Source organism: Nycticebus coucang, chromosome X (assembly GCF_027406575.1).
Source record: "Nycticebus coucang isolate mNycCou1 chromosome X, mNycCou1.pri, whole genome shotgun sequence".
In the NCBI taxonomy this organism is placed as follows: Eukaryota; Metazoa; Chordata; class Mammalia; order Primates; family Lorisidae; genus Nycticebus; species Nycticebus coucang.
The window spans coordinates 81,100,996-81,125,978 of record NC_069804.1 but is presented as its reverse complement, the minus strand read 5'-3'; the positions used below and the strand labels follow the sequence as shown (position 1 = coordinate 81,125,978).

Genomic DNA, 24,983 nt, shown 5'->3' with positions numbered 1-24,983 from the left:
AACTGGTAATAGAAGAGCCTGTTGTAATTGAAATTTTCCTAATTGAGGAAAGTAAGTAGGTAGATTCTAATGCAATTTCTGCTTTGCTGCCCAAGCTGGCTCCTGTAATTTCCTCTCCTCTTTCTTCCTGTAGCAAAGCTCTATAGTAGAATAGATAACGTTAAGAGGTAGAACTCTTACCTTGTGTTTACTCCAGTGTTCATTAACCTCCCTCAGGCCATTTCCAACGGTTCTAAGAAAAATCTATGGTTAGGGGTGACAGCCTTATTTCTTTTCACTGATGCTTTTCTCAAGACAAAATGTATGGGCAATAGGCTAACATCAATAAGCTGCCAACTCTTGTAGTGATCAGAATCTGTGCCATTTCTTTGTATTACTAAAATATTTAGCTCTGCACAAACCCAGGACATCTTCCCTAATTTCTAACAGCAGAATCTCTTAGCAGTTTGCCTTAACCCAACCCTCCTATGTACTTTCCATCTAGAATATAGAGTTCTGGTGACAGTTGCCATATTCTCTTTCTTTAAGAAATCATGTCTGTGACACATAGTATTTCCATTCATCTAGGAACACTTACCCAGTAAGTTATTAGTTAAGGATAGCCCTTCCCCTCCCTCACATCAGTCCTTCAGTCATGATAAGCTCAGGGACTCAGCACCCCAGGAGAACTGTTGTTCTGTACAGTGAAACCTGCTCCTGAAGAGTTCAGGAGAGAACTGAGTTCCCAACTCTGTGGAACCTGAATACTGAGGAAATAACCAGTTGATCACTGTGGACAATTAAGTTGGGGATCTGGTCTATTATAGAGAGAGGTTATCAGTGGTGTTGTCTGTCCCCTAAAACTACAGCACCACCTGATGTCCCGGCAATATACTGCAACACAAATATATTCCTACCTTTACTTTTATATATATATATATGGTTTTTTATTTAGATTATTTTTTCTTTTTTCTTCTTGTTGATATTTTTTATGTATATATATATTTTTTTCTTTTTTCTTCTTGATATTTTCTCTTTTTATTGTTCTTTTGTTTATTTGTTACTGAGGTCGTTTATTTTTGGTCATTTAGAGCTTTTTGGTATTTTGTGTTGATGTGTTCTGTTTCTTGCTTATTTGTATGGTTGTTTTCTTAACCTCTATTTTTACTTTCATCAAGAGCAAGAGCTCCTGTCTTTTTTGGTTACAGTATTTTAGCCTCATTTATTCTCTCTCCATATGTTATTCCCGTACATTCTCTCTTTGGACAGAGACTCTTCTACCTTTCTCATCTCTGCCATGAAAATCGCCTTTGTAACAGCGAAATTTTCCTGTCCATTTTTCTTGTCTTTCTCCTTTCACTCTTTAATCCACTTCCCTCTCTCTCCTCCATTATATACAATGGTATTTTTAATTTCCTTTATCCATTCTTATCTTAACATTATTTCTTTTCTTTTCTTTTTTTTTTTTTTTTGCTGAGAGCTGGAGTGACACAGCTGTGGTCTGGCAGATAGCTCACAGCAGTGATCAGGCTCAAGAGGGCTAAGAGACCTTTCTACATCTGGCCTTAGGAATATATCATTGGCAAGACCATGCTGCAGAATTTTTTCTATTTCATTTTCATTCTTACCTAAATTTTCATTAGTATTTTTTTGTTTTTGCTCTGTTCCTTCCCTTCCTAGTTTTGGCAAAGGAAGAGTCTAGCTCTTCTCAGACTGGTAAGGACAGCCAGATTTTGAGGAAATTAGTCCAGCCCCTTCAAAACCTTTGAGCTACAAGCATGACCTTAGCACCATCCTGATCAATCTCATTTCTTCCATTACTCTCAGCCTCTCTTCCTGACCTTCTCTCCTGTTCTCCAACTTTTTTTTCCTCTTTCTTCTTCTGTTGTTACTCCTTCCCTTTTTTATATTCTTCCTTTTCTTTTCTTTTATTCTTTCCTTCTTTTTTATTCCTTTTTTCTTTTCCCCCATTTCACCTTGCCTACTCCTTACCTTTCTCCCCATTTTGGCCTCACACCAAGAGGTCTCTTCATCACATAAACTCTGAGACAAGGCAATTTGAAGCAAAGGAGGAATTGAGAAGGAAAAAGGTACACAAAAAGGTGAACAAGAAGAAAATACACATGAGGAGGAAAGAAAAGAAAAATTCAGGCACCATGAAAAAACAAAATAGAGTAATTTCTCCAAGGGACCACAAGGCAGCTTTTATAGAAGACTCGTCCTATAAAGAATTAATGGATCTGACAGAAAGGGAATTTAAAATATGGATGATTAAGACAATAAAGGGAATAGATGAGAAAATAGAAAGACAGAGCCACAAGTCAGATGAGAGATATATAGAATATAGAAAAGATATGGATGAGCTTAAAGAAATTAAGGAAACAATCAGGGGATGTAAAGAACCAGTAGAAAGTATCAAAAATAGGTTAGACCATGGAGAAGGAAGAACATCAAAGTTAGAGGATAAAGTCTTTGAGTTAACACAGGTAGTTACAGAGTCAGAAAAGAAGAGAAAGAGGGCGGCGCCTGTGGCTCAGTCGGTAAGGCGCCGGCCCCATATACCGAGGGTGGCGGGTTCAAACCCGGCCCCGGCCAAACTGCAACCAAAAAATAGCTGGGCGTTGTGGCGGGCGCCTGTAGTCCCAGCTACTCGGGAGGCTGAGGCAAGAGAATCGCTTAAGCCCAGGAGCTGGAGGTTGCTGTGAGCTGTGTGAGGCCACGGCACTCTACCGAGGGCCATAAAGTGAGACTCTGTCTCTACAAAAAAAAAAAAAAAAAAAAAAAAAAAAAAAAAAAAAAAAAAAGAAGAGAAAGAAAGCAGAGCAGGCACTTAGAGAACTATAAGACTCCATGAAGCTTTCAAACATATGGATAATAAGAATCCCTGAAGGGGAAGAAGACTGTTCCAAAAGTATGGAAGTCCTGCTGGAGACGATCATTAATGAAAACATCCCAAGTTGTTCTAAAGATCCTGACACACTTCTTTCAGATGGATATTGAATCCTGGGTCATCTTGATTCAAACAGAGCCTCTCCATGACACATTGTAATGAACCTATCCAAAGTCAAGATGAAGGAGAAAAATTTGCAAGCAGCTAGGAACAAGTGCCAATTGACCTACAAGGGCAGAGTGATTAAGATGACAGCAGACGTTTCAAATGAAACTTTCCAAGACAGAAGAGCATGGTCATCCACCTTCAACATCCTTAAAAACAATAATTTTCAACTCAGAATCCGGTATCCAATTAAACTTAGCTTCAAAATTGATGTAGAAATCAAATCTTTTGCAGATATACAATCACTGAGGAAATTCATCACAACCAGCTCTAAAGGAAATACTTAGACCTATTCTCAATCCTGAACACCACCAAAGTAAACACCTAGAAGCCAAAGGCCAGAACTTAGCTTCCACAATGGCACAAAGGACAAAACTACACAACAAACTATCTCCTAATAAGATTAATAGAATTAAACCACACTTATCGATACTCTCAATAAATGTCAATGGATTGAATTCCCCACTGAAGAGGCACAGGCTTGTCTGATTGGTTAAAAAAAAAAAAAGAAAGAAACCACAGGCCATCCATATGCTGTCTCCAGAAGACACACCTCACCCTGAAGGACAAATCAAGACTCAGGATTAAGGGATGGAAAACAGTATTTCAAACAAATGGAAATCAGAAGAAAGGAGGTGTTGCAATCTTATTCTAAGGTAAAAGTGGATTCAAAGCAACTTTAGTTAAAAAAGACAAAGATGAGGGGGTGGCACTCAAAGGAGTAGGGCATCAGCCCCATATACCAGAGGTGATGGGTTCAAACCCAGCCCCAGCCAAAAACTGCAAAAAAAAAAAAAAATGACAAAGATGAGGGCAGCGCCTGTGGCTCAGCAAGTAGGGTGCCAGCCCCATATACTGAGGGTGGTGGGTTCAAATCCAGCCCCGGCCAAACTGCAACAACAACAACAAAAATAGCCAAGCATTGTGACAGTGTCTGTAGTCCCAGCTACTCAGGAGGCTGAGGCAAGAGAATCACCTAAGCCCAGAAATTGGAGGTTGCTGTGAGCTGTGACACCACAGCACTCTACCGAGGGCAACAAAATGAAATTCTGTCTCTAAAAAAAAAAAGACAAAGATGGACACTTTATACTAGTCAAAGGAATAATACAACAAGACATCTCAGTTTTAAACATTTATGCACCCAAGTTAAATGCTCCCTGATTTATGAATCAGACCTTGAAAGGTCTGACAATATGATACCCTTTAACACCTTAATCATCAGGGACTTCAACACCCCTCTGACAGAACTGGACAGATCCTCTAAACAGAAACTAAACAAGAATACAAAGGATTTAAACATGACCCTAGAACAAATGGGATTAATAGGCATATAGAAAACACACCATCCCAAAGCAAAAGAATATACTTTTTTCTCATCAGCTCATGGCACATACTCCAAAATAGATGACATCCTAGGATACAAGTCAAACCTCAGAAAAATTAAAGGAATAGATATTATACAATGTCTCTTCTCTGACCACAAGGCTATAATGGTGAAGCTCAACTCCAACATCCCCACATGAAGTCTTGCAAACTAAACAACCTTATGCTGAATGATAGGTGGGCGTGGGAAGAGATAAAAGAGGAATTTGCTAATTTCCTCAAACATAACAACAGTGAAGATGTGAAGATACAAGTTACCAAAACCTCTGGGATACAGCAAAAGCAGTTCTCAGAGGAAAAATTATCATTGTAGATGCCTACCTTCCAAAGAAAAAAAAAAAAAAACAGAAAGTGAGCGTATGAGCACAGTCACAAACCATCTTATGGAATTGTAAAAAGAACAATCTAACCCTAAACTCAGCAGAAGAAAAAAATAACCAAAATTAAATCAGAGATTAATGAAATGGGAAAAAAATCAGAAAATTAATAAAACAAAAAGTTGTTTTTTTAAAAAAGTAAAATAGACAAATCTTTGGCCAGACTAACTAGAAATATAAAAGTAAAATCTCTAGTAACTTCAATCATGAATGATAAAGGGGAAATAACAATAGATGCCACAGAGCTACAAGAGATCATCTCTGAATACTACAAGAAACTCTATGCCCAGAAATTTGATAATGCGGAGAAAATGTATCAATACCTGGAATCACACCCTCTCCCTAGACTTAATCAAGAAGAAATAGATCTTCTGAAGAGACCAATTTCAAGCACTGAGATGAAAGAAACAATAAAACATCTCCCAACAAAAAAATGCTCTGGTCCAGATGGCTTCACACAAGAATGCTTTCAAACCTTCAAAGAAGAGCTTATTCCCATACTGCAGAAATTATTCCAAGAAAATGAGGAGGAAGGAATCTTCCCCAACACATTCTACGAAGCAAACATCACCCTGATACCAAAACCAGGAAAAGATCCAACTAAAGAGGAGAATTATAGACCAATTTCGCTAATGAATATGGATGCTAAAATTCTCAATAAAATCCTATCCAATAGATTACAGCTTATCATTAAGAAAGTCATACATCTGGTGGCACCTGTGGCTCAGTGGGTAGGGTGCCAGCCACATATACTGAGAGTAGTGGGTTCAAACCTGGCCCTGGCCAAACCGCAACAAAAAAATAGCCAGGTGTTCTGGTGGGTGCCTGTAATCCCAGCTACTTGGGAGGCTGAGGCAAGAGAATCACTTAAGCCCAAAAGCTGGAGGTTGCCATGAGCTGTGACACCACAGTACTCTACCAAGGGCAATAAAGTGAGACTGTCTCTAAAAAAAAAAAAAAAAAAATCATCATCATGATCAAGTAGGTTTCATCCCAGGGATGCAAGGCTGGTTTAACATATGCAAATCCATAATTATTATTCACCATATCAACAGAAGCAAAACCAAAGACTGTATGATCCTCTCAATAGATGCATTAATGAAATCCAGCATCCTTTTCTCATTAGCACACTGAAGAGTATAGGCATAAGTGGCACATTTCTTAAACTGATCAAAGCTATCTATGACAAACCCACAGCTAATATTTTAATGAATGGAGTATAACTGAAAACTTTTCCTCTTAGAACTGGAACCAGACAAGGTTATCCTCTGTCACCATTACTATTCAACATAGTGCTGGAAGTTCTATACAATTAGGCAAGACAAGGAAATAAAGGGCATCCAAATGGGAGCAGAGGAGGTCAAACTCTCCCTCTTTGCTCATAATATGATCTTATACTTAGACAACCTCAAAGACTCAACCACAAGACTCCTGGAAGTTATCAAAAAATACCGTAATGTCTTAGGACATAAAATCAATGTCCACAAATCAGTAGCCTTTGTCTATGCCAATAACAGCTATGATGAGAAGCTAATCAAGGAAACAATTCCCTTCTCAGTAGCTTCAAAGAAAATGAAATGCCTAGGAATATACTTCACAAAAGAAGTGAAGGATCTCTATAAAGAAAACTACGAAGCCCTAAGAAAAGAAATAGCAGAAGATATGAAAAATTGGAAGAACATACCATGCTCATGGCTGGGAATAATCAACATTATTCAAATGTCTATACTTCCCAAAGCAATCTACAGATTCAGTGCCCTCCAGATTAAAATACCAACATCATACTTTCAAGACTTGGAAAAAATAATCCTTCATTTTGTATGGAACCAGAAAAAAACCCATGTAGCCAAGGCAATTCTTAGTAATAAAAACAAAGCTGGGGACAATGGCCTACTGGACTTTAGGCTGTACTACAAGGCCATAGTGATCAAAACAGCATAGTACTGGCACAAAAATAGAGACATAGACATCTGGAACCAAATAGAAAAACAGGAGATGAAACTAACATCTTCAAGCTACCTAATCTTTGATAAACCAAACAGGAACATACACTGGGGGAAAGAATCCCTATTCAATAAACGGTGCTGAGAGAACTGGATATCCACATGTAAAAGACTGAAACTGGACCTGCACCTTTCTCCAATCACAAAAATTAATTCAAGATGTATAAAAGAAGAAGAAAATAAATAACCAAATCACAAAAATTAATTCAAGATGTATAAAAGAAGAAGAAAATAAATAACCAAAATTAGTCCAGAATTAAATGAAATTGAAAACAAAAGGATTATACAACAGATCAATAAACCTAAAAGTTGGTTTTTTGAAAAGGTCAGTAAAATAGATAAACCTTTGGCTAACCTACTGGGAAAAAAAAGAGTAAAACTTCTAATTTCATCAATCAGAAATGGTAAAGACAAAATAACTACAGACCCTCAGAAATTCAAAAAATCCTTAATGAATATTACAAGAAACTCTATCCTCAGAAATACAAAAATATGAAGGACCAATACTTGGAAGCACGCCACCTTCCTAGACTTAGCCAGAATGAAGTGGAAATGTTGAAAAGGCCTATATCAAGTTCTGAAATAGCATCTACTATACAAAGTCTTCCTAAAAAGAAATGCCCAGGACCAGAGGGCTTCACATCAGAATTCTACCAAACCTTTAAAGAGGAACTAGTACCTATATTACTCAACCGTTTCCAAAATGTACAAAAAAGAAGGCAAACTAACCAACACATTCTATGAAGCAAACATTACCTTGATCCCCAAACCAGGAAAAGACCCAACAAGAAAAGAAAATTATAGACCAATATCACTAATGAATATAGATGCAAAAATATTCAACAAGATTCTAACAAATAGAATCCACAAACACATCAAACAAATTATACACCATGACCAAGTGGGTTTTATCCCAGGGTCTCAAGGCTGGTTCAATATACATAAATCTATAAATATAATTTAGCACATAAACAAATGAAAAAACAAAGAGCATATGATTCTCTCAATTGATGCAGAAAAAGCTTTTGATAATCTCCAGCATCCCTTCATGATCAGAACACTTAAGAAAATGGGTATAGAAGGGACATTTCTTAAACTGATAGAGGCCATAAGTTTAAGAAATGTTTGCCATGGGTCTGACAGCAAACCCACAGCCAATATCGTATTGAATGGAGTTAAATTGAAATCACTTACACAGATCAGGAGCCAGGTAAGTTTGCCCATTGTATCCACTGCTCTTTAACATTGTAATGGAAGTTTTAGCCATCGCAATTAGGGAAGAAAAATCAATCAAGGGTATCCATATAGGGTCAGAAGACATCAAATGTTCACTCTTCACAGATGATATGATTGTATATCTGGAAAACACCAGGGATTCTACTATAAAATTCTTAAAAGTGATCAAGGAATACAGCAGTGTCTCAAGTTACAAAATCAACAGTCATAAATCTGTAGCTGTTATATATACCAACAATAGCCATGCTGAAAGAACAGTCAAGGACTCAATTTGCATTCACAGTAGTGCCAAAGAAGATGAAATATTTGGGAGTTTACCTAACAAAGGACATGAAAGATCTCTATAAAGAGAACTATGAAACTCTAAGAAAAGAAATAGCTGAAGATGTTAACAAATGGAAAAACATACCATGCTCATGGCTGGGAAGAATAAACATTGTTAAAATGTCCATACTACCCAAAGCAATATACAATTTTAATGCAATCCCTATTAAAGCTCCACTGTCATACTTTAAAGATCTCAAAAATAATAATATTTCATTTTATATGGAATCAGAAAAAAACTTGAATAGCCAAAGCATTATTCAGAAATAAAAACAAAGCAGGAGGAATCACGTTCCCAGACCTCAGACTATACCATAAATCAATAGTGATCAAAACAGCATGGTACTGGCACAAAAACAGAGAGGTAGATGTATGGAACAGAATAGAGAACCAAGAGATGAACCCAGCTACTTACCGTTATTTGATCTTTGACAAGCCAATTAAAAACATTCAATGGGGAAAAGATTCCCTACTTCACAAATGGTGCTGGGTAAACTGGCTGGCAACCTGTAGAAGACTGAAACTGGACCCACACCTTTCACCATTAACTAAGATAGACTCTCACTAGATTAAAGATTTAAACTTAAGACATGAAACTATAAAAATACTAGAAGAGAGTGCAGGGAAAACACTTGAAGAAATTGGCCTGAGCGAATATTTTATAGGGAGGATGCCGCCAGGCGATTGAAGAAACACCAAAAATACATTACTGGGACTTGATCAAACTAAAAAGCTTCTGCACAGCCAAGAACATAGTAAGTAAAGCAAGCAGATAGACCTCAGAATGGGAGAAGATATTTGCAGGTTATGTCTCCAACGAGGGTTTAATAACCAGAATCCACGGAGAACTCAAACGTATTAGCAAGAAAATGAACAAGTGATCCCATCTCAGGGTGGGCCAGGGACTTGAAGAGAAACTTCTCTGAAGAAGACAGGCTCACAGCCTACAGACATATGAAAAAATGTTCATCATCTTTAATCATCAGAGAAATGCAAATCAAAACTACTTTGAGATATCACCTAATTCCAGTAAGATTAGTCCACATCACGAAATTCCAAAACCAGAGATGTTGATGTGGATGTGGAGAAAACGGAACACTTCTGCACTGCTGGTGGGAATGCAAACTAATACGTTCCTTATGGAAAAATAATTGGAGAACACTTAGGGATCTAAAAATCAACCTGCCATTCAATCCTACAATTCCTCTACTAGGTATATATCCAGAAGACCAAAAATAACATTATAACAAAGATATTTGTACCAGTATGTTTATTACAGCCCAATTCATAATTGCTAAGTCATGGAAGAAGCCCAGGTACCCATCGACCCATAAATGGATTAGTAAATTGTGGTGTATGTACACCATGGAATATTATGCAGCCTTAAAGAAAGATGGAGACTTTACCTCTTTCATGTTTACATGGATGGAGCTGGAACATATTCTTCTTAGCAAAGTATCTTAAGAATGGAAGAAAAGGTATCCAATGTACTCAGCCCTACTATGAAACCAATTTATAACTTTCATGTGAAAGCTATAACCCAATTATAGCCCAAGAATATGGGGAAAGAGGAGTGGGGGAGTATGGATGGAGGAAGGGTAATTGGTGAGACCATACCTACGGTGTGTCTTACAAGGGCACATGTGAAATTTATGAAATGTAGAATATAAATGTCTTAACACAATAACTAAGAAAATGCCATGAAGACTATGTTAACCAGTTTGATGAAGATATTTCAAATTGTATATAAAACCAGCAAAAAAAAAAAAAAAGAAGAAGAAGAAGAAAGAAAAGATGGATAAAAGATCTCAATCTAAGGCACAAAACATTATAAATCCTCAAGGAAAGTGTTGGGAAAACACTTGAAGCTATTGGCCTAGGAAAGAATTTATGAAGAAGATGTCCATGGCAGTTGCAAAAACAACAAAAATAAACAAATGGGACTTAATTAAACTGAAAAGCTTAAACCAAAGCAAATAGACAACCTACACAATGGGAAAGTATATTTTGCATATTTTGAATCAGACAAAAGCTTAATAACTAAGATCTACAGAGAACTCAAACTAATCAACATAAAAAGAGCTAACAATTCCTTAGATCACTGGGCAAGAGAGATGAATTGAACCTTCTCTAAGAAAACAAACATATGAAAAAATGCTCATTGTCCTTAATTATAAGAGAAATGCAAATCAAAACCACCCTGAGATATCACCTAACCTCAGTGAAAATGGCCCACATCACAAAGTCTCAACGCGGCAGATGCTGGTGTGGATGTGGAAGAAGGGAGCACTTTTACAGTGCTGGTAAGACTGCAAAATAATACAGCCTTTTTGGAAAGAAGTGTAGAGAACCCTCAACTCAAACTAGACCTCCCATTTGATCCTGCAATCCTATTACTGGGCATCTACCCAGAAGGAAAAAATCCTTTTACCATAAGGACACTTGTACTAGACAGTTTATCGCCATTCAATTTACAATCACCAAAATGTGGAAACAGCCTAAATGCCCACCAACCCAGGAATGGATTAACAAGCTGTGGTTTATGTATACCATGGAATACTGTTCAACCACTAAAAATGATGGAGACTGTACATCTTTTGTATTAACCTGGATGGAAGTGGAACACATTCTTCTTAGTAAAACATCACAAGAATGGAGAAGCAAGAATCTTGTGTATTCAATCCTGATATGAGGACAGTTAATCACCTAGTACATGGTGGGGGTACTAGGGGAGAGTAGAGAGAGAGAAGGAGGGAGGGGGTGGGGGTCACAGTGTGTGGCACACTTTTTAGGGGCGGGACACAATTATAAGAGGGACTTTACCTAACAAATGCAATTAATGTAACTTGGTTCTTTGTACCCTCAATGAATCTCCAACACTAAAAAAATGATAATAATAATAATAATAGCAGATTTACCCTGACCATTCCAGCCTAAGTATTACCTCTCTCCTTTCAAGTCCTATATTGTTTATATTGCTGATTTGATATTTAGTTATGTATTGTCTTGTGTTTTTTTGTTTGTTTGTTTGTTTGTTTGTTTGTTTTTTTGAGACAGTCTCACTCTGTCGCCCTGGGTAGAGTGCCATGGCGCCATAGTTCACAACAACCTCAAACTCTTAGGCTCTAGCGATCCTCTTACCTTAAACTCCTGAGTAGCTATTGTCTTGTATTGTTAATTTTTTGATGTGTCTATTGTCTTCTCTTCCCATAGAAATTTTAAATTCCTTCAGAACACAGTTAAGGGGTTTACTTCTTTCTGTCCTATAAAATGCCTTGAACCAACAGTACTATGCATATAGTAGTGATTCAGTAAAATATTTGTTGAATGAATTGATGATTATGAAATTCAAATTGTTAGTATCAGAATTCAATAATAAAATCAGCTGTATAGAACTACATAAGAATGAAATAAGCCTGTCACCTGAAACCATTCTTCCCATTTACAATGTTATTTCTTCACCCGTTAGAGTTTCCTGTTTTAGCCAACTTTTATGGTGTGTTTCATTTCAGTTTATTTCCCCTCTTCAGCACCTCCCTTCCAGTGACCCCTGCCCCACCCCCAAATTCTTACACATTTGGTTTATTTTAAATCTCCCATGATTCCATAACTGGCATCCTGTGTTGGCTTCACTGGCCACTACAAACGTGCCCTCACCTTCTTTCATCTGCCAAACCATACTCTTTCCTGCCAAGCCCAAACCCTCCACCTATCTATCTGTATACTCTTTTAAGTATAATTTTATAACCATACCTAATGATATTTCCCACGAGAAGAAATACAAATGGCCACCAAACTTATGAAAGGGTACTCAACACTCTAATACTCAGAGAAAGGCAAATTAGAACAAGACCATTATTTTTTCCTATGATTAAAAAAACTGATAATAACCAGTGTTAGTCAAGGTGTGAGAAAATGAGAACTCTCATGCCTGATTGGTTGAAATGTAAATTGGCACAATGTTTCTGGATGGACATTCAGGATTTTCATGAATTAACCTTGTTTAGACTTGAGTTTCTAAGTTGAAATGCTATTTTCATTTATTTTGTTTTGTTTTATTTTGTTCACTTCATACTTTGTGCCTGGTGCCTTTAACTGGTTTTAAGTACCTCCCTAGGGAAAAACATAAGACTTGGGAAATTCAAACATACCTGTTACATACAAATGCAATTAATATTTTTATAAGGTCTCTGTTGGCCTCTAATGGAGACTGAAAACATAATGTAAATACAAGGACAATTTTTTTTGTTTGAAGTAGAAAAGAGGGTAGTACCTGAGATTGCTAATAGTCTTTCCATTTTATAGACTGATAATCTGAACATAGTATGACTATTTTTAATTCCGAAAGGAAAGGGCTAGAGGTGGGCAATGTGTTTTTCTATATAAGTAGTGACTTCTGCAGGTTACTTTAAATCCCAGCTTTTATCTCCCAGGCTTCTAATCATTTTCTTATACTATTTAAATGGAAGGGAGATCCCCCATCTAGAAAAGTTTTTTCTTCCTCCATCTTCAGGCTTAAAATTCTGTTATAAGGCTACTATTAAGAGACAAGGTCACAGCTTGTTTTCAGCCTTCTCTGTCTGAGCCAGAAAAATGTACTATAAGTTACTTAGTACACATAGAACTTTGGGTGACCTGCATTTATAACCAAATCTACATTATAAAGAGGCACTTGATAATTATATTTTCACTTAATAATGCCTAATGTTTGTATTGGTTATATTTTTCAAATTGTGAAAAATGTTATGACTGTGTCTCTGCACAAATTCTCCCCAGGATTTTTCCCAGGCAAGTGATCTATGCGCTTAGTATTACATTTGCTGAATTAACACTGCAATTCTTCTAAATATTTCTTATATCTTATATTTGGATAGTTCCATGCTGTTAATATTGTACTTCTTTGGAAAAAAAAAGTCCCAAGAATTTAACTAGAACCACATACACAAAACAAAACAAACATAAAACTTCAAAGATGGTGCCAGTTTCCTTTATCCAATTCTGTTGATCATGTCTCATCCTGAGTTCTCACCCTTCCCCAACTTTTAGAACAAGTTATCAAAGAGAACTGAGACATCACATTGCTTTGAAAGGATTATAGTTTGCAGGTTGGCGCCTGTAGCTCAGCGGCCAGGGTGCCAACCATGTACACCGGAGCTGGTGGGTTCGAATCCAGCCAGGGCCTGCCAAACAATAATGACAACTACAACCACTGGGCATTGTGGCGGGCACCTATAGTCCCAGCTACTTGGGAGGCTGAGGCAAGAGAATCGCTTAAGCTCAAGAGCTTAAGGTTGCTGTGAGCTGTGACACCACAGCACTCTACCCAGGGTGATAGCTTGAGACTCTGTCTCAAAAAAAAAAAAAAGATTATACTTTGCTATGCATTTGGAAAGAAACGCCCCAGGCGGGGCGTGGTGGCTCATGCCTGTAATCCTGGGAGGCTGAGGCAGGTGAATTGCCTGAGCTCACAGGTTTGACACCCGCCTGAGCCAGAGCAAGACCTCATCTCTAAAAATTGCTGGGCATTGTGGCAGACACCTGTAGTCCCAGCTACTCAGGAGGGTGAGGAAAGAGAATCACTTGAGCTTAAGAGTTGGAGGTTGCTGTGAGCTATGATGCTATGGAACTCTACAGAGGATGACAAAGTAAGACTCCATCTCCAAAAACAAAAAATAAAGAAAGAAAAGAAACCCTCCAAACCTAGCTTGGGCCAAAGTTCCACCTCATCTTGTAATTTCAGAGGATGTAGACCAGAGGTTTGTATTACTTTTATTCCTCAGCTTGTTAGCTTTATTATGGTTGCCATGTCATCTCCCTACCTTTCCACAACTGCTTTCTGGTCTGAAAACAGGGGTGCCATATATGAAGTGATTCTTCTGACATTGCTTTCTACTGGTAGGTGTAGAAGATGCCTTCAGTTTCACCTCCAAAGTTATGACTGTGTCTCTGCACAAATTCTCCCCAGGATTTTTCCCAGGCAAGTGATCTATATGCTTAGTATTACATTTGCTGAATGAACACTGCAATTCTTCTGAATATTTCTTATATCTTATATTTGGATAGTTCCATGCTGTTAATACCTTACTGGTGCTATTCTATGCAAAATTTTAACACAGGTCACTTCAGGTGACAATAACAAGAGGAATGACAGTAAGGCTGTTTTTTTCTGCCAGATGATTTTTATTTACTGTCAACAGACAGATCATTAATGCTTACTGTACTATCAGATACCTCATGTAACTCCTAACATCCTGATAATTACAATGATATATTGATATTATGTCAGTCTAAGAAACATGAAGAGTCAAGCAGAGGAGTTAATTTCTTATTTTTTATTTGATCCAGTAAGATGGAAACTAAGGTTTTCAGTTTCCTTGTGGTTTACATGCTTCCCAAAATATTGTTTCTCTATACATAGTATTATTTTTCTTAATTTAATTCCCTTAGAAACCATCACTAATTCAGGATTATTTTCCTATTTGAACTTTTTGGCCTTCTGAATTCCTATCAGAGTATCCTTTAAGTTTTCTTGTTTCTCATATTCTTAATAACTGATCATGGTGTTCTTTTCTTTTACAGGAACAGGTGATGTGTCTGATGTTGGCCTAGGGAAGGGACGGTACTACAGTGTAAATGTGCCCATTCAGGATGGCATACAGGATGAGAAATATTACCACATCTGTGAAAGGTATAGGAGTAATACTTAGCCAGTAACAAATGGATTGTGTTTTTATAGGATGAAATGGCCCCCAAATCACAGACTTCTTTTTTAAGGAACAATTTGAAAAAGAAAACCACAGTATACCCACATAGCTTTCATATACTGCTCATTATGCTAATTTGATCAGGTAGTCATCCCCTGTTTATAAGAGCCAAGCAGTTAGACCAGAGCCATCTTCTAGGTTTGATCTTACCTGCTATCTAGTATGATTAAGGTCATCCTGGATAGGAAAGCTTATAGGCTGTCCTGGGGAATCCCTTCTTTGCTACTTTCTTAGCTACAGAAACCTGCACGTGTGTGATTTCATTAGCTTGGCAAGATTCATTATGTAGGTTCCTGAGTTCTGTCCACTGTGTTAAAATTGGGGTCAGAAATGTGCCCTATCTATGCTAAGCATTAAGATTGCAGGCACCTGCAGGCAGACAGTTTGGTGCCAATGTGTAGACCATTGAGTTGGGAAAGCCCTACAGAATGGGTGGGCACTAAACTCATATTCATAAAAATTGAGATTGGTCATGCACAGATTCACTGCTGACAGTGGCAGCAGGGTAAGTAAGTAGTAAAAATTGAGGCAGTCTTGATCCCTCCCCGTTCTACTTAGATTTTTCCTAACCTCTGGTAGAAAACAGTGACTTCCCAAAGGAGCCTGCCTGCCCTGACCATTGTCACTGGTAGTTGTATAAACAAAGTGGAACTATTAATTTTTTTTTAAATGTTTCAAAAGTGCCTCTTAGCTCAAGAGATTTGGCAGCCAAGTCATTCAGTCATTCAGCAGCACTAGCCTCCTTAAGATTTTAATCATGTCCTGAGCTACCTCTGTATTAATATGTTAGGCTGACAAAGCCCTTTTTTGGAGCCTGTCATTGATAGTTTAATTGTCCTTATTCAGTCCCCTTAGGCCAGCGGTTCTCAACCTGTGGGTTGTGACCCCTTTGGACTATATTAATGGCTCACGGCATTAGGAAGATTGAGAACCACTGCCTTAGCCTCTCTTCTGTCCTTAAGATACACAGATCACAGCTGCTTATGTAACTTTACCAGTGAAGATGTCCTGTGGTGCTGTGTAAAAGAAGAATTGTTTTGCTTTGCTTTTAAACCCCTTCTTGACAGTACCCAACATTTTGTTGCCCTTTTCTTTTGCCATAGCAAGAAACAAGGTTGTTCTCTTTGGTGCACGTCCACAGGGTTTCTGAGAGCTCTTCCTGGGTCTTAACTGAAAGTATTCATCATCCTGCAAGTATAATTTGTAATATCTGGCCCTCCCTAAATGGATCACCTTACATGTATCCCTATCTAAACTCACCTGCCAATTATGAAACCTCCTGAGATTTCCCTGTATGTCCCATCAACTTGGCATTTAGCTGCCTGGAAAAGCTGAGTATTATAATATATGGAAACTTGAGGATTTCTCAGAGCTCACTCCCAAGGAAGTCTACTATTTATCCTTCAGTCTACTATTTATACTTCAGTCAGAAAAATGTCTGTTTCTCCCCTATATTTTCTTTTTTCTTTTTTTCCCTATAAACCAGTTCCTACCGCATGACTTTAGAGTATTTTAAATCCCATGATAATTCATGTTTAAAAACAGCCTTAGTATCAAACTTAATTAGAAGCATTTTAAAAGTGATTTAAGGACCGGTATGGTGGCTTATCCCTGTAATCCCAGCACTTTGGGAGGCCAAGGTGGCAGAATCACTTCAGGCCAGGAGTTCAAGACCAACCTACACAATGTAGGTTGATCTTAACATTGATGATTTAATTCCCTGTCTCTACAAAAAAATTAGAGAAATTAGTTGGGCATGGTGTGTGCCTATAGTCCCAGCTACTGGGAGGCTGAGGTGGGAGGGTAATTGGAGCTCAGGAGTTCAAGGTTGCCATGAGCTATGATCGTACCACTGCACTCCAGCCTGGGCAACACAGTGAGATCCTATCTCAAGAAAAGAAAGAAAGAAAAAGTAAGTTTAGCCCTAAGGAAAATATTCATAGACGATTATACATGATTTCCCTTTACAGAAACCATGTTGCCACCTGCACCCCAATAGATTGATAGCTTTTGTGTACTAGAGGCTAGCATTTATTAAAGCTTCTTCCAGCTTGCCTACTAAAGAACCAGACACTCATCAGTTTATAGTTCCCAGGGCCCCTTTTGCCTATGGAGCCACACCAGCAATCCACATAGTAATCATCCAGAGTAACATGTCCCAGGTATTCATTAGAGGTACAATGATTTTTTTTTTCCTTTGATTTCCTTAAGAAGTCAAGTTTGGTCAGGGCATTACATGATGGCACCTCTGATCTGAGGGTGCCAGAAAGGCTTCCTGGCCCAAACATCTCTCCCATCTGTTGGACGCCCCTTCCCGCCTCTTCCTTTTTCTTCCCTTTTCTTTCCTTTCCTTTTCTCCCTCCTTTCTTTCTCTTCTTTCTTTTCTTTTTCTCCTTCCTGCTTCTGTCCCTTCTTCCTGCCTTCCTTCCTTTTTAAATAAGATAATTTTTTCTCCTGCTTTAGCCTTTGTTACTTTGCCAGCTACTAAGGGAGGAACTTGATTTCATCTTAAGGTTGAATACTCTAATTTGTCAAACAATTGGTTTAGAGTTCTTTTTGTAATAGACTGGATATGAAGTCTTTATGTGAACATTTCCCAAAGCCAAAAGACCTTGGGTACTATTTTACATAAATAACAATTTCACAGTTAGATCTCCTTAGGTCATTCAATACTAAAGGCAAGGGCCACTAATTCCCAAAAGCTTCCCGTAATTTCTCTAGGAGCTACTAGAGTTGGTTTTACAAACTGAACCCTATTTTGCATGCTGCCCCTTCAAATGTAAGCTTATGACCCAAGAATAGAGGTGACATAGGTATTTTGATTTACATGAAAGCCTGCCAACCCAGCCCCCAGGCCACACACACATACAACCACAGAGTTTGGTGGGAGAAGGGGGCTATTCTGAAAAATACGATTTGCTAGTTCACACACTTTGTCAACTGGAAAAGGAAATATTAATCTGCCTATGTGTAACCTGTTTGCTCTCTGAGTATATTTGAGTGCATTCTGAGATATCTTAGTATTTATCACCTAAAATGTGTGTTAATGACTTTGAAAGAATTTATAGTTAAGGACTGTGAAAGAGAAGGATAATAACAAGTACTGCTTTGCTGATGGCTCTAGGGAGGGTTTGATATGTAGTAGAGCACCACTCTCAGACCTTAAATCTTGCAATATGATCCAACTACTTGGCCCCTCTGAACTACCATGACATATGCAGAGTTTTGTTTTGTTTTATATTGTGACAGTCTCACTTTGTCACCCTCAGTAGAGTACATCATAGCTCACAGCAACCTCAAACTCTAAGCCTCAAGCGATTCTCTTGCTTCAGCTACCCTAGTACCTGGGACTACAGGTGCCCACCACAACACCCAGCTGTTTTGTTTTGTTTTTTTATTTAGCAGGCCTGGGCTGGGTTTGAACCCACCAACCCTGGAGCTCATTCAGTAGCAGTCTTTATGTGCAAAACTTTGCTAGTTAGATCTATCAACCTGACCAAAGGAATAACTTTATTTTAATGAATCAGGGTTCATAATAGTAGTCATTAAAATAAGAAGCTACCTAGGGTGGCGCCTGTGGCTCAAGGAGTAAGGTGCCGGTCCCATATGCTGGAGGTGGTGGGTTCAAACCTAGCCCCGGCCAAAAACCAAAAAAAAAAAAAAAAAAAAAAAAGAAGCTACCTATATTTGGTTGTTGGCTTATTTACTTTAGAGTTCTGTGGTTTATATTGGATAGCTCAAAATTGAAAGAAACTTTTCCCCCTTCAAAGAACATTGACCAAAAGAAAAATTCAATCAGAGACCCTAGAAATTTTTTTAAAACTTAATATTTACCTCCTTCCTTTTATGAAAGAAATATTATACTTTTCTATTTTAAATAATCCTTTTATAGTTCTTCAGCTATTTTTCTGGAACATTAATTCTACTGTTAATGGGCTAATAAGAGTAGCCTACCCTAAAAAAACTTGTTCTGTAGGACAACAGCAGGGTCATTAGAGAAATATAGTTCATTTAATTTAAGCCTAAATTTTTATTCCTGAGAAGAATCATTTTATCCAGCTATACTGAGTCCCACTGATACCCAACAAGGAAGAGAAAAAAACACATCACTAATACTTACTATAGTATCTTTGTAGTATATATTTATTTTACAAGAATTTTCCTTAGACTTTGACATCAACTGTAAAATATAAATCGACAATATTTTAAGCACAGGATCAGTTCTTGTGGGTCTGGAAAAAATTCACCTCTCCGAAGCCTCTGGAAAACCTCAGAGGGTTTTAATTAACAAAAAGGAGAAGGAGGAGAGGAGGAGCTACCAATCTATATACTTTATAATATGCCTGGTGTTGTCCTTAGTATTTGGCATGCATGCCTATGTGTGTATTTTTAAATGTAATGAAACTATTTTATTCAATCAGCAAAAATGTATTGAGTGTCTACTGGATACTCTACCCTTTGACAGGCACTGTACTAGGCACTGGTGATGGCAAACAAAGTAGATGAAGCTCCTGCAACCTGAAACTTAGCTTCTAGGGAGCACTTACCTATGCTAGCAATTGCACTAAATATTTACATTGCTTTGTTTGATCCTTGTAAACAATATATAATCTACAATACCTACACAAGAAGGTATTATTCCCATTTTACAAATTAGAAAACCAGAGAAAAGACATTTTAGAAAATTTTATCTCAGGAGATTGCAGAAAATCTCTGAAGGGAATAAATCACTTAACTATACAGATAAACCACATGATCAAACACACAATCAATTATGTTTGTGAAAGTACAACTTAGATTTTTTCCAGAAAAAAAAAGAATCTCTTCATCCCGAGGATTTAATTTGTAATTTTATGGATAAAAAACACCAGAATTTACTTTTTAGGTTTTAAATTCTTAATTAAAGTTTAGAAACATAGAGATTATATAAATTTTCTTTTCCTTTCATTTTCTTTCTTTCTTTCTTTTTTCTTTTTTTTTTTTTTTTTTTTTTTTTGAGACAGAGCCTCAGGCTGTCGCCCTGGGTAGAGTGCTGTGGCATCACAGCTCACAGCAACCTCCAACTCCTGGGCTCAAGCGATTCTCTTGCCTCTGCCTCCCAAGTAGCTGGGACTACAGGTGCCTGCCACAATGCCTGGCTATTTTTTCGTTGCAGCCGTCATTGTTGTTTGGCGGGCCCAGGCTGGATTTGAACCTGCCAGCTCAGGTGTATGTTGCTGGTGCCTTAGCTGCTTGAGCCACAGGTGCCGGTCCTCATTTTCATTTTCAGTGGAGAAAATCCTGACTTCCTGCTTTAGAAAGTGAATAGTGTCAGATGTCATTTTATAGATGTTTTCTCATGGAATTACATCCTTTTCATATGGTTTTGTTTAGACCAGGGCAGCTGAAATTTTTTAACATTATGCATTTTCCAACTATAGGCAAAATTTATACTTTTGGTCCTTGTTGAAGGCCATATCTGCATAAAGGGTAGAGATTCTCCATCCACACCAATTGGTTGAATAAAATAAGAACTAAGAAATATCACTAAAGGACATTTAAGGGAAACATTTCCTTTCACTATTCATTTTTAATGTTCATATTTAAAGAAGAGATGCCTTAATGATAGGTTGTGCGTTCATTATAATGATAAGTCATTTAGAATTTATCTTCCACTTGGGACTCTCAGACTCTTTATCATTCAATTTTAGAAGCAAGTAGACCCCTAGTGAAGGAGGACCCAACAATTATAATTTACTCCTTTAGGCTTGGTGTTGTGATGGAAACAATGCATATGTACACATATTCCTACATAAGTATCTTGAGCAATACAAGTTATTTAAAATTCTCTTTCATTTGATGAGAAGGGATGAACTCTGAAAATTTGCATTTGAGAACAAATAATTATATAGTCTTCCATCTTCATCTTCATTTTTGGTACAATCTGAGATAAGGTAAAAATTCTTTTTTATTTTATTTTTTTGGAGACAGAGTCTCCCTTTGTCACCCTCGTTAGAGTGCAATGGCATCATAGCTCACAGCAACCTCAAACTCTTAGGCTCAAGCAATTCTCTTGCTTTAGCATCCCAAGTAGCTGGAACTACAGGCACCTACCACAACACCCATCTATTTTTTGAGACAAGGTCTTGCTCTAGCTCAGGCTGGTCTGGAACCTATAAACTCAGGCAATCCACCCGCCTCGGCCTCCCAGAGTGCTGGGATTACAGGCATGAGCCACCGCGCCTGGCCGCGCTGGTAAAAATTCTTTATGAACTTATTCTACTTCACTTAAGGTGAGTCACAGCTACCCTATTACTACTGAAATTTCTCTACTTGTCCCTGCAGGGAACAATGGCAAACAGTTTGAAAAAAAAGAGAGAGAAATTTATCAGTTAGCTGGCAAATGAGGAGGATGGTAGACTCTTGTCTAAAGAACCATCATTCTCCCTATAAAGAGAAAAACAGAACTTTGGGCTATTGCTATTTAAACTATAGCATCTCTAATGAAGATGATCTGTGATGTCTTTCCAGATGATTCTCTTGAACCATCTCCTAGGGTTTAAGACTCTGGAAACAAAGAATGAAGAACATTTTTCTGCCACTTTATTACTGGCCTTGGGCAGCAATGCAGGTTTTAATTCCAAAAGGGGTGAGGGTGTTTTTTAAAGAGACAGTTTGTGGGCAGCACCTGTGGCTCAATGGCGAGTTCAAACCCAGCCCCCGCCAAAACCCGCACAAAAAAAAAAAAAGGAGAGAGAGAAAGAGAGACAGTTTATAAAACATTTTTGTTTTTAATCAGGTCTTTGCCTCTGTGACATATTTCCTACTGTAATTTGTACCCTGTCATATCTATGGGAGAAAGGGTAATGCAATCATTGACCTACTCCCTGCTGAATTGGGATGCACTTTTATTCATTTATTTTTATTTGGGGGGAATCATTGAGGGTACACAGAACCAGGTTACACTGCATGCATTTGTTAAAGTCCCTCTTATAATTGTGCCCTGCCCCCAAGAGATGTGTCACACAGTGGGACCCCCAACCGCCTCCCTCCTTCTCTTTCTCCACTCCTCCATTCCCCCATGCCCCACCATGTACTAGCATCAATTGTCCTCATATCAGAATTGTGTACTTTAGATTCTTGCTTCTCCATTCTTGTGATACTTTACTAAGAAGAATGTGTTTCAACTCCATCAGGTAAATACAAAAGATGTAAAGTCTCCATCTTTTTTAGTGGCTGAATAGTATTCCATGGTATACATATACTATAGCTTGTTAATCCATTTCTGGATTGGTGGGCATTTAAGTTGTTTCCACAATTTGTCAATTGTAAATAGAGTGGCAATAAACAGTCTGGTGCAAATGTCCTTATAATAAAATAATTATTTTTCTTTGGGGTAGATGTCTAGTAATGGGATTGCAGGATCAAATGAGAAGTCTAATTCTAGTTCTTGGAGTATTCTCCATACTTCCTTCCAAAAAGATTGTATTAGTTTGTAGTCTCACCAGCAGTGTAAAAATGTTCCCTTCTATCTACATCCACACCAGCACCTGCCACTTTGAGACTTTGTGATGTGGGCCATTCTCACTGGGGTTAAGGTGACATCTCATTTTTGATTTGCATTTCTCTAATAATTAGAGATGACGAGCATTTTTTCATATGTTTGTTAGCCATTTGTCTGTCTTCTTTAGAGAAAGCTCTGTTCATCTCACTTGCCCATTGATATAAGGGATTGTCCACTCTTTATTTATTTATTTAGTTAGTTAGTTAATTTAAGTTTTCTGTAGATTCTAGTTATCAAGCTTTTGTTCAATTCAAAATATGCAAATATCCTTTCCCATTCTGATGGTTGTCTCTTCTGTTTGATTGTTGTCTCCTTAGCTGTAAGAAAGCTATTCAGTTTAATTAAGTCCCATTTGTTTATATTTGATGTTGTTGAAATTGCCACGAAGTCTTCTTCATAAAGTCTTTCCCCAGGCCGATACCTTGAAGTGTTTTACTCACACTTTCTTTGAGGATTTTTATTGTTTCATGCCTTAGATTTAGATCTTTTATCCATCTTGAATCAGTTTTAGTGAGTGGAGAGAGGTGTGGGTCCAGTTTCAGTCTTTTACATGGGGATATCGAATTTTCTCAGCACCATTTATTGAACAGAGATTCTTTCCTCTGGTGTATGTTCTTGTTTGATTTATCGAAGATCAGGTGGCTGTAAGATATTAGTTTCATCTCCTGTTTTTCTATTCAGTTCCAGACGTCTGTTTCTATTTTTGTGCCAATACCATGCTGTTTTGATCACTATAGAGTTGAAGTACAGCCTAAATTTGGGTAGGTTGATGCCCCCAGCCTTGTTTATATTACTAAGATTGCCTTAGCTATACGGGGTATTTTCTGGTTCCATTCAAAACAAAGAATTATTTTTGGCAAGTCTTGAAAGTACAATGTTGGTATTTTAATAAGGATGGCATTGAATCTGTAGATTGCTTTGGGAAGTATAGACTTTGAACAATATTTATTCTTCCCAGCCATGAGCATGGTATGTTATTCCATTTGTTCATATCTTCTGCTATTTCTTTTCTTAGGGTTTTGTAATTTTCTTTCCTTTGCCTCTTTTGTAAAGAATATTCCTAGGTCTTTCATTTTCTTTGAAGTTATTGTGAAGGGGATTGTGTCTTTGATTAGCTTTTCATGTTGGCTGTTATTGGCATATACAAAAGCTACTGATTTGTTATTTTGTTTTTTTTTTTGTTGTTGTTGTTGTTGTTTTTTCTGTAAGGGGCAGCACCTGTGGCTCAGTGAGCAGGGCGCTGGCCCCATATACCGAGGGTGGCAGATTCAAACCCAGCCCCAGCCAAACTGCAACAAAAAAATAGCTGGGTGTTGTGGCAAAAGCTACTGATTTGTGGACATTCATTTTATATCCTGAGAAATTACTGTATTTTTTGATCACTTCCAGGAGCCTTATGGTTGAGTCTCTAAGTATAAGATTATATCATTGTCAAAGAGGGAGAATTTAACTTCCTCTGCCCCCATTTGTATGCCCTTTATTACCTTCTCTTCTCTGGTTATATTGGCTAGAAATTCCAGCATTGTGTTGAATAGTAGAGGACAACCTTGTCTTGTTTCAATTCTAAGTGAAAAAGCTTTCAGTTTTACTCCATTCAGTAAAATATTAGCTGTGGGTTTGTCATAGATGGCTTCAATCAGTTTAAGAAATGTGCTACCTATGCCTATACTCTTCAGCGTTCTAATCAGAAAAGGATGCTGGATTTTATTGAATGTTTTTTCTGCATCTATTGAGAGGATCATATGGTCTTTGTTTTTGCTTCTGTTGATATGGTGAATTATATTTATGGACTTGCATATATTAAACCAGCCTTGCATCCCTGGGATGAAACCTACTTGATCATGATGTATGACTTTTTTAATAAGAAGCTGTAATCTGTTCCCTAGGATTTTATTGAGTATTTTTGCATCTATATTCATTAGTGAAATTGGTCTGAAGTTTTTCTTTTTAGTTGGGTCTTTCCCTGGTTTTGGCATCAGGATGATGTATACTTCATAGACTGTGTTGGAGAAGACTCCTTCCTTCTCAATTTTTTGGAATAGTTTCTGCAGTATGGATATAAGCTCTTCTTTGAAGGTTTGATAGGATTCTGGTGTGAAGCCACCTGGACCAGGGCATTTTTTGTTGGGAGTTTTTTTATTGTTTCTTTGATCTCAGAGCTTAAAATTGATCTCTTCAGGAGATCTGTTTCTTCTTGATTAAGTCTAGGGAGAGGGTGTGATTCAGGTATTGATCCATTTCCTCCACATTGTCAAATTTCTGGGCGTAGAGATTCTTATAGTATTCAGAGATAATCTCTTATATATCTGTGGTATCTGT

General features: G+C 37.6%; 1 protein-coding gene across 3 annotated transcripts in view; it reads left to right on the top strand.

The window, feature by feature from the left end:
- HDAC8 (histone deacetylase 8) overlaps positions 1-24,983 on the top strand; it is a 418,507-nt gene that overhangs the window by 185,713 nt on the left and 207,811 nt on the right. For all 3 annotated transcript variants that reach the window (XM_053579625.1, XM_053579623.1, XM_053579624.1), the window contains 2 exons: positions 14,257-14,334; positions 14,937-15,045. In XM_053579625.1, coding sequence (XP_053435600.1) covers positions 14,257-14,334; positions 14,937-15,045 — 187 coding nt within the window. The remainder of the gene's footprint in view (positions 1-14,256; positions 14,335-14,936; positions 15,046-24,983) is intronic.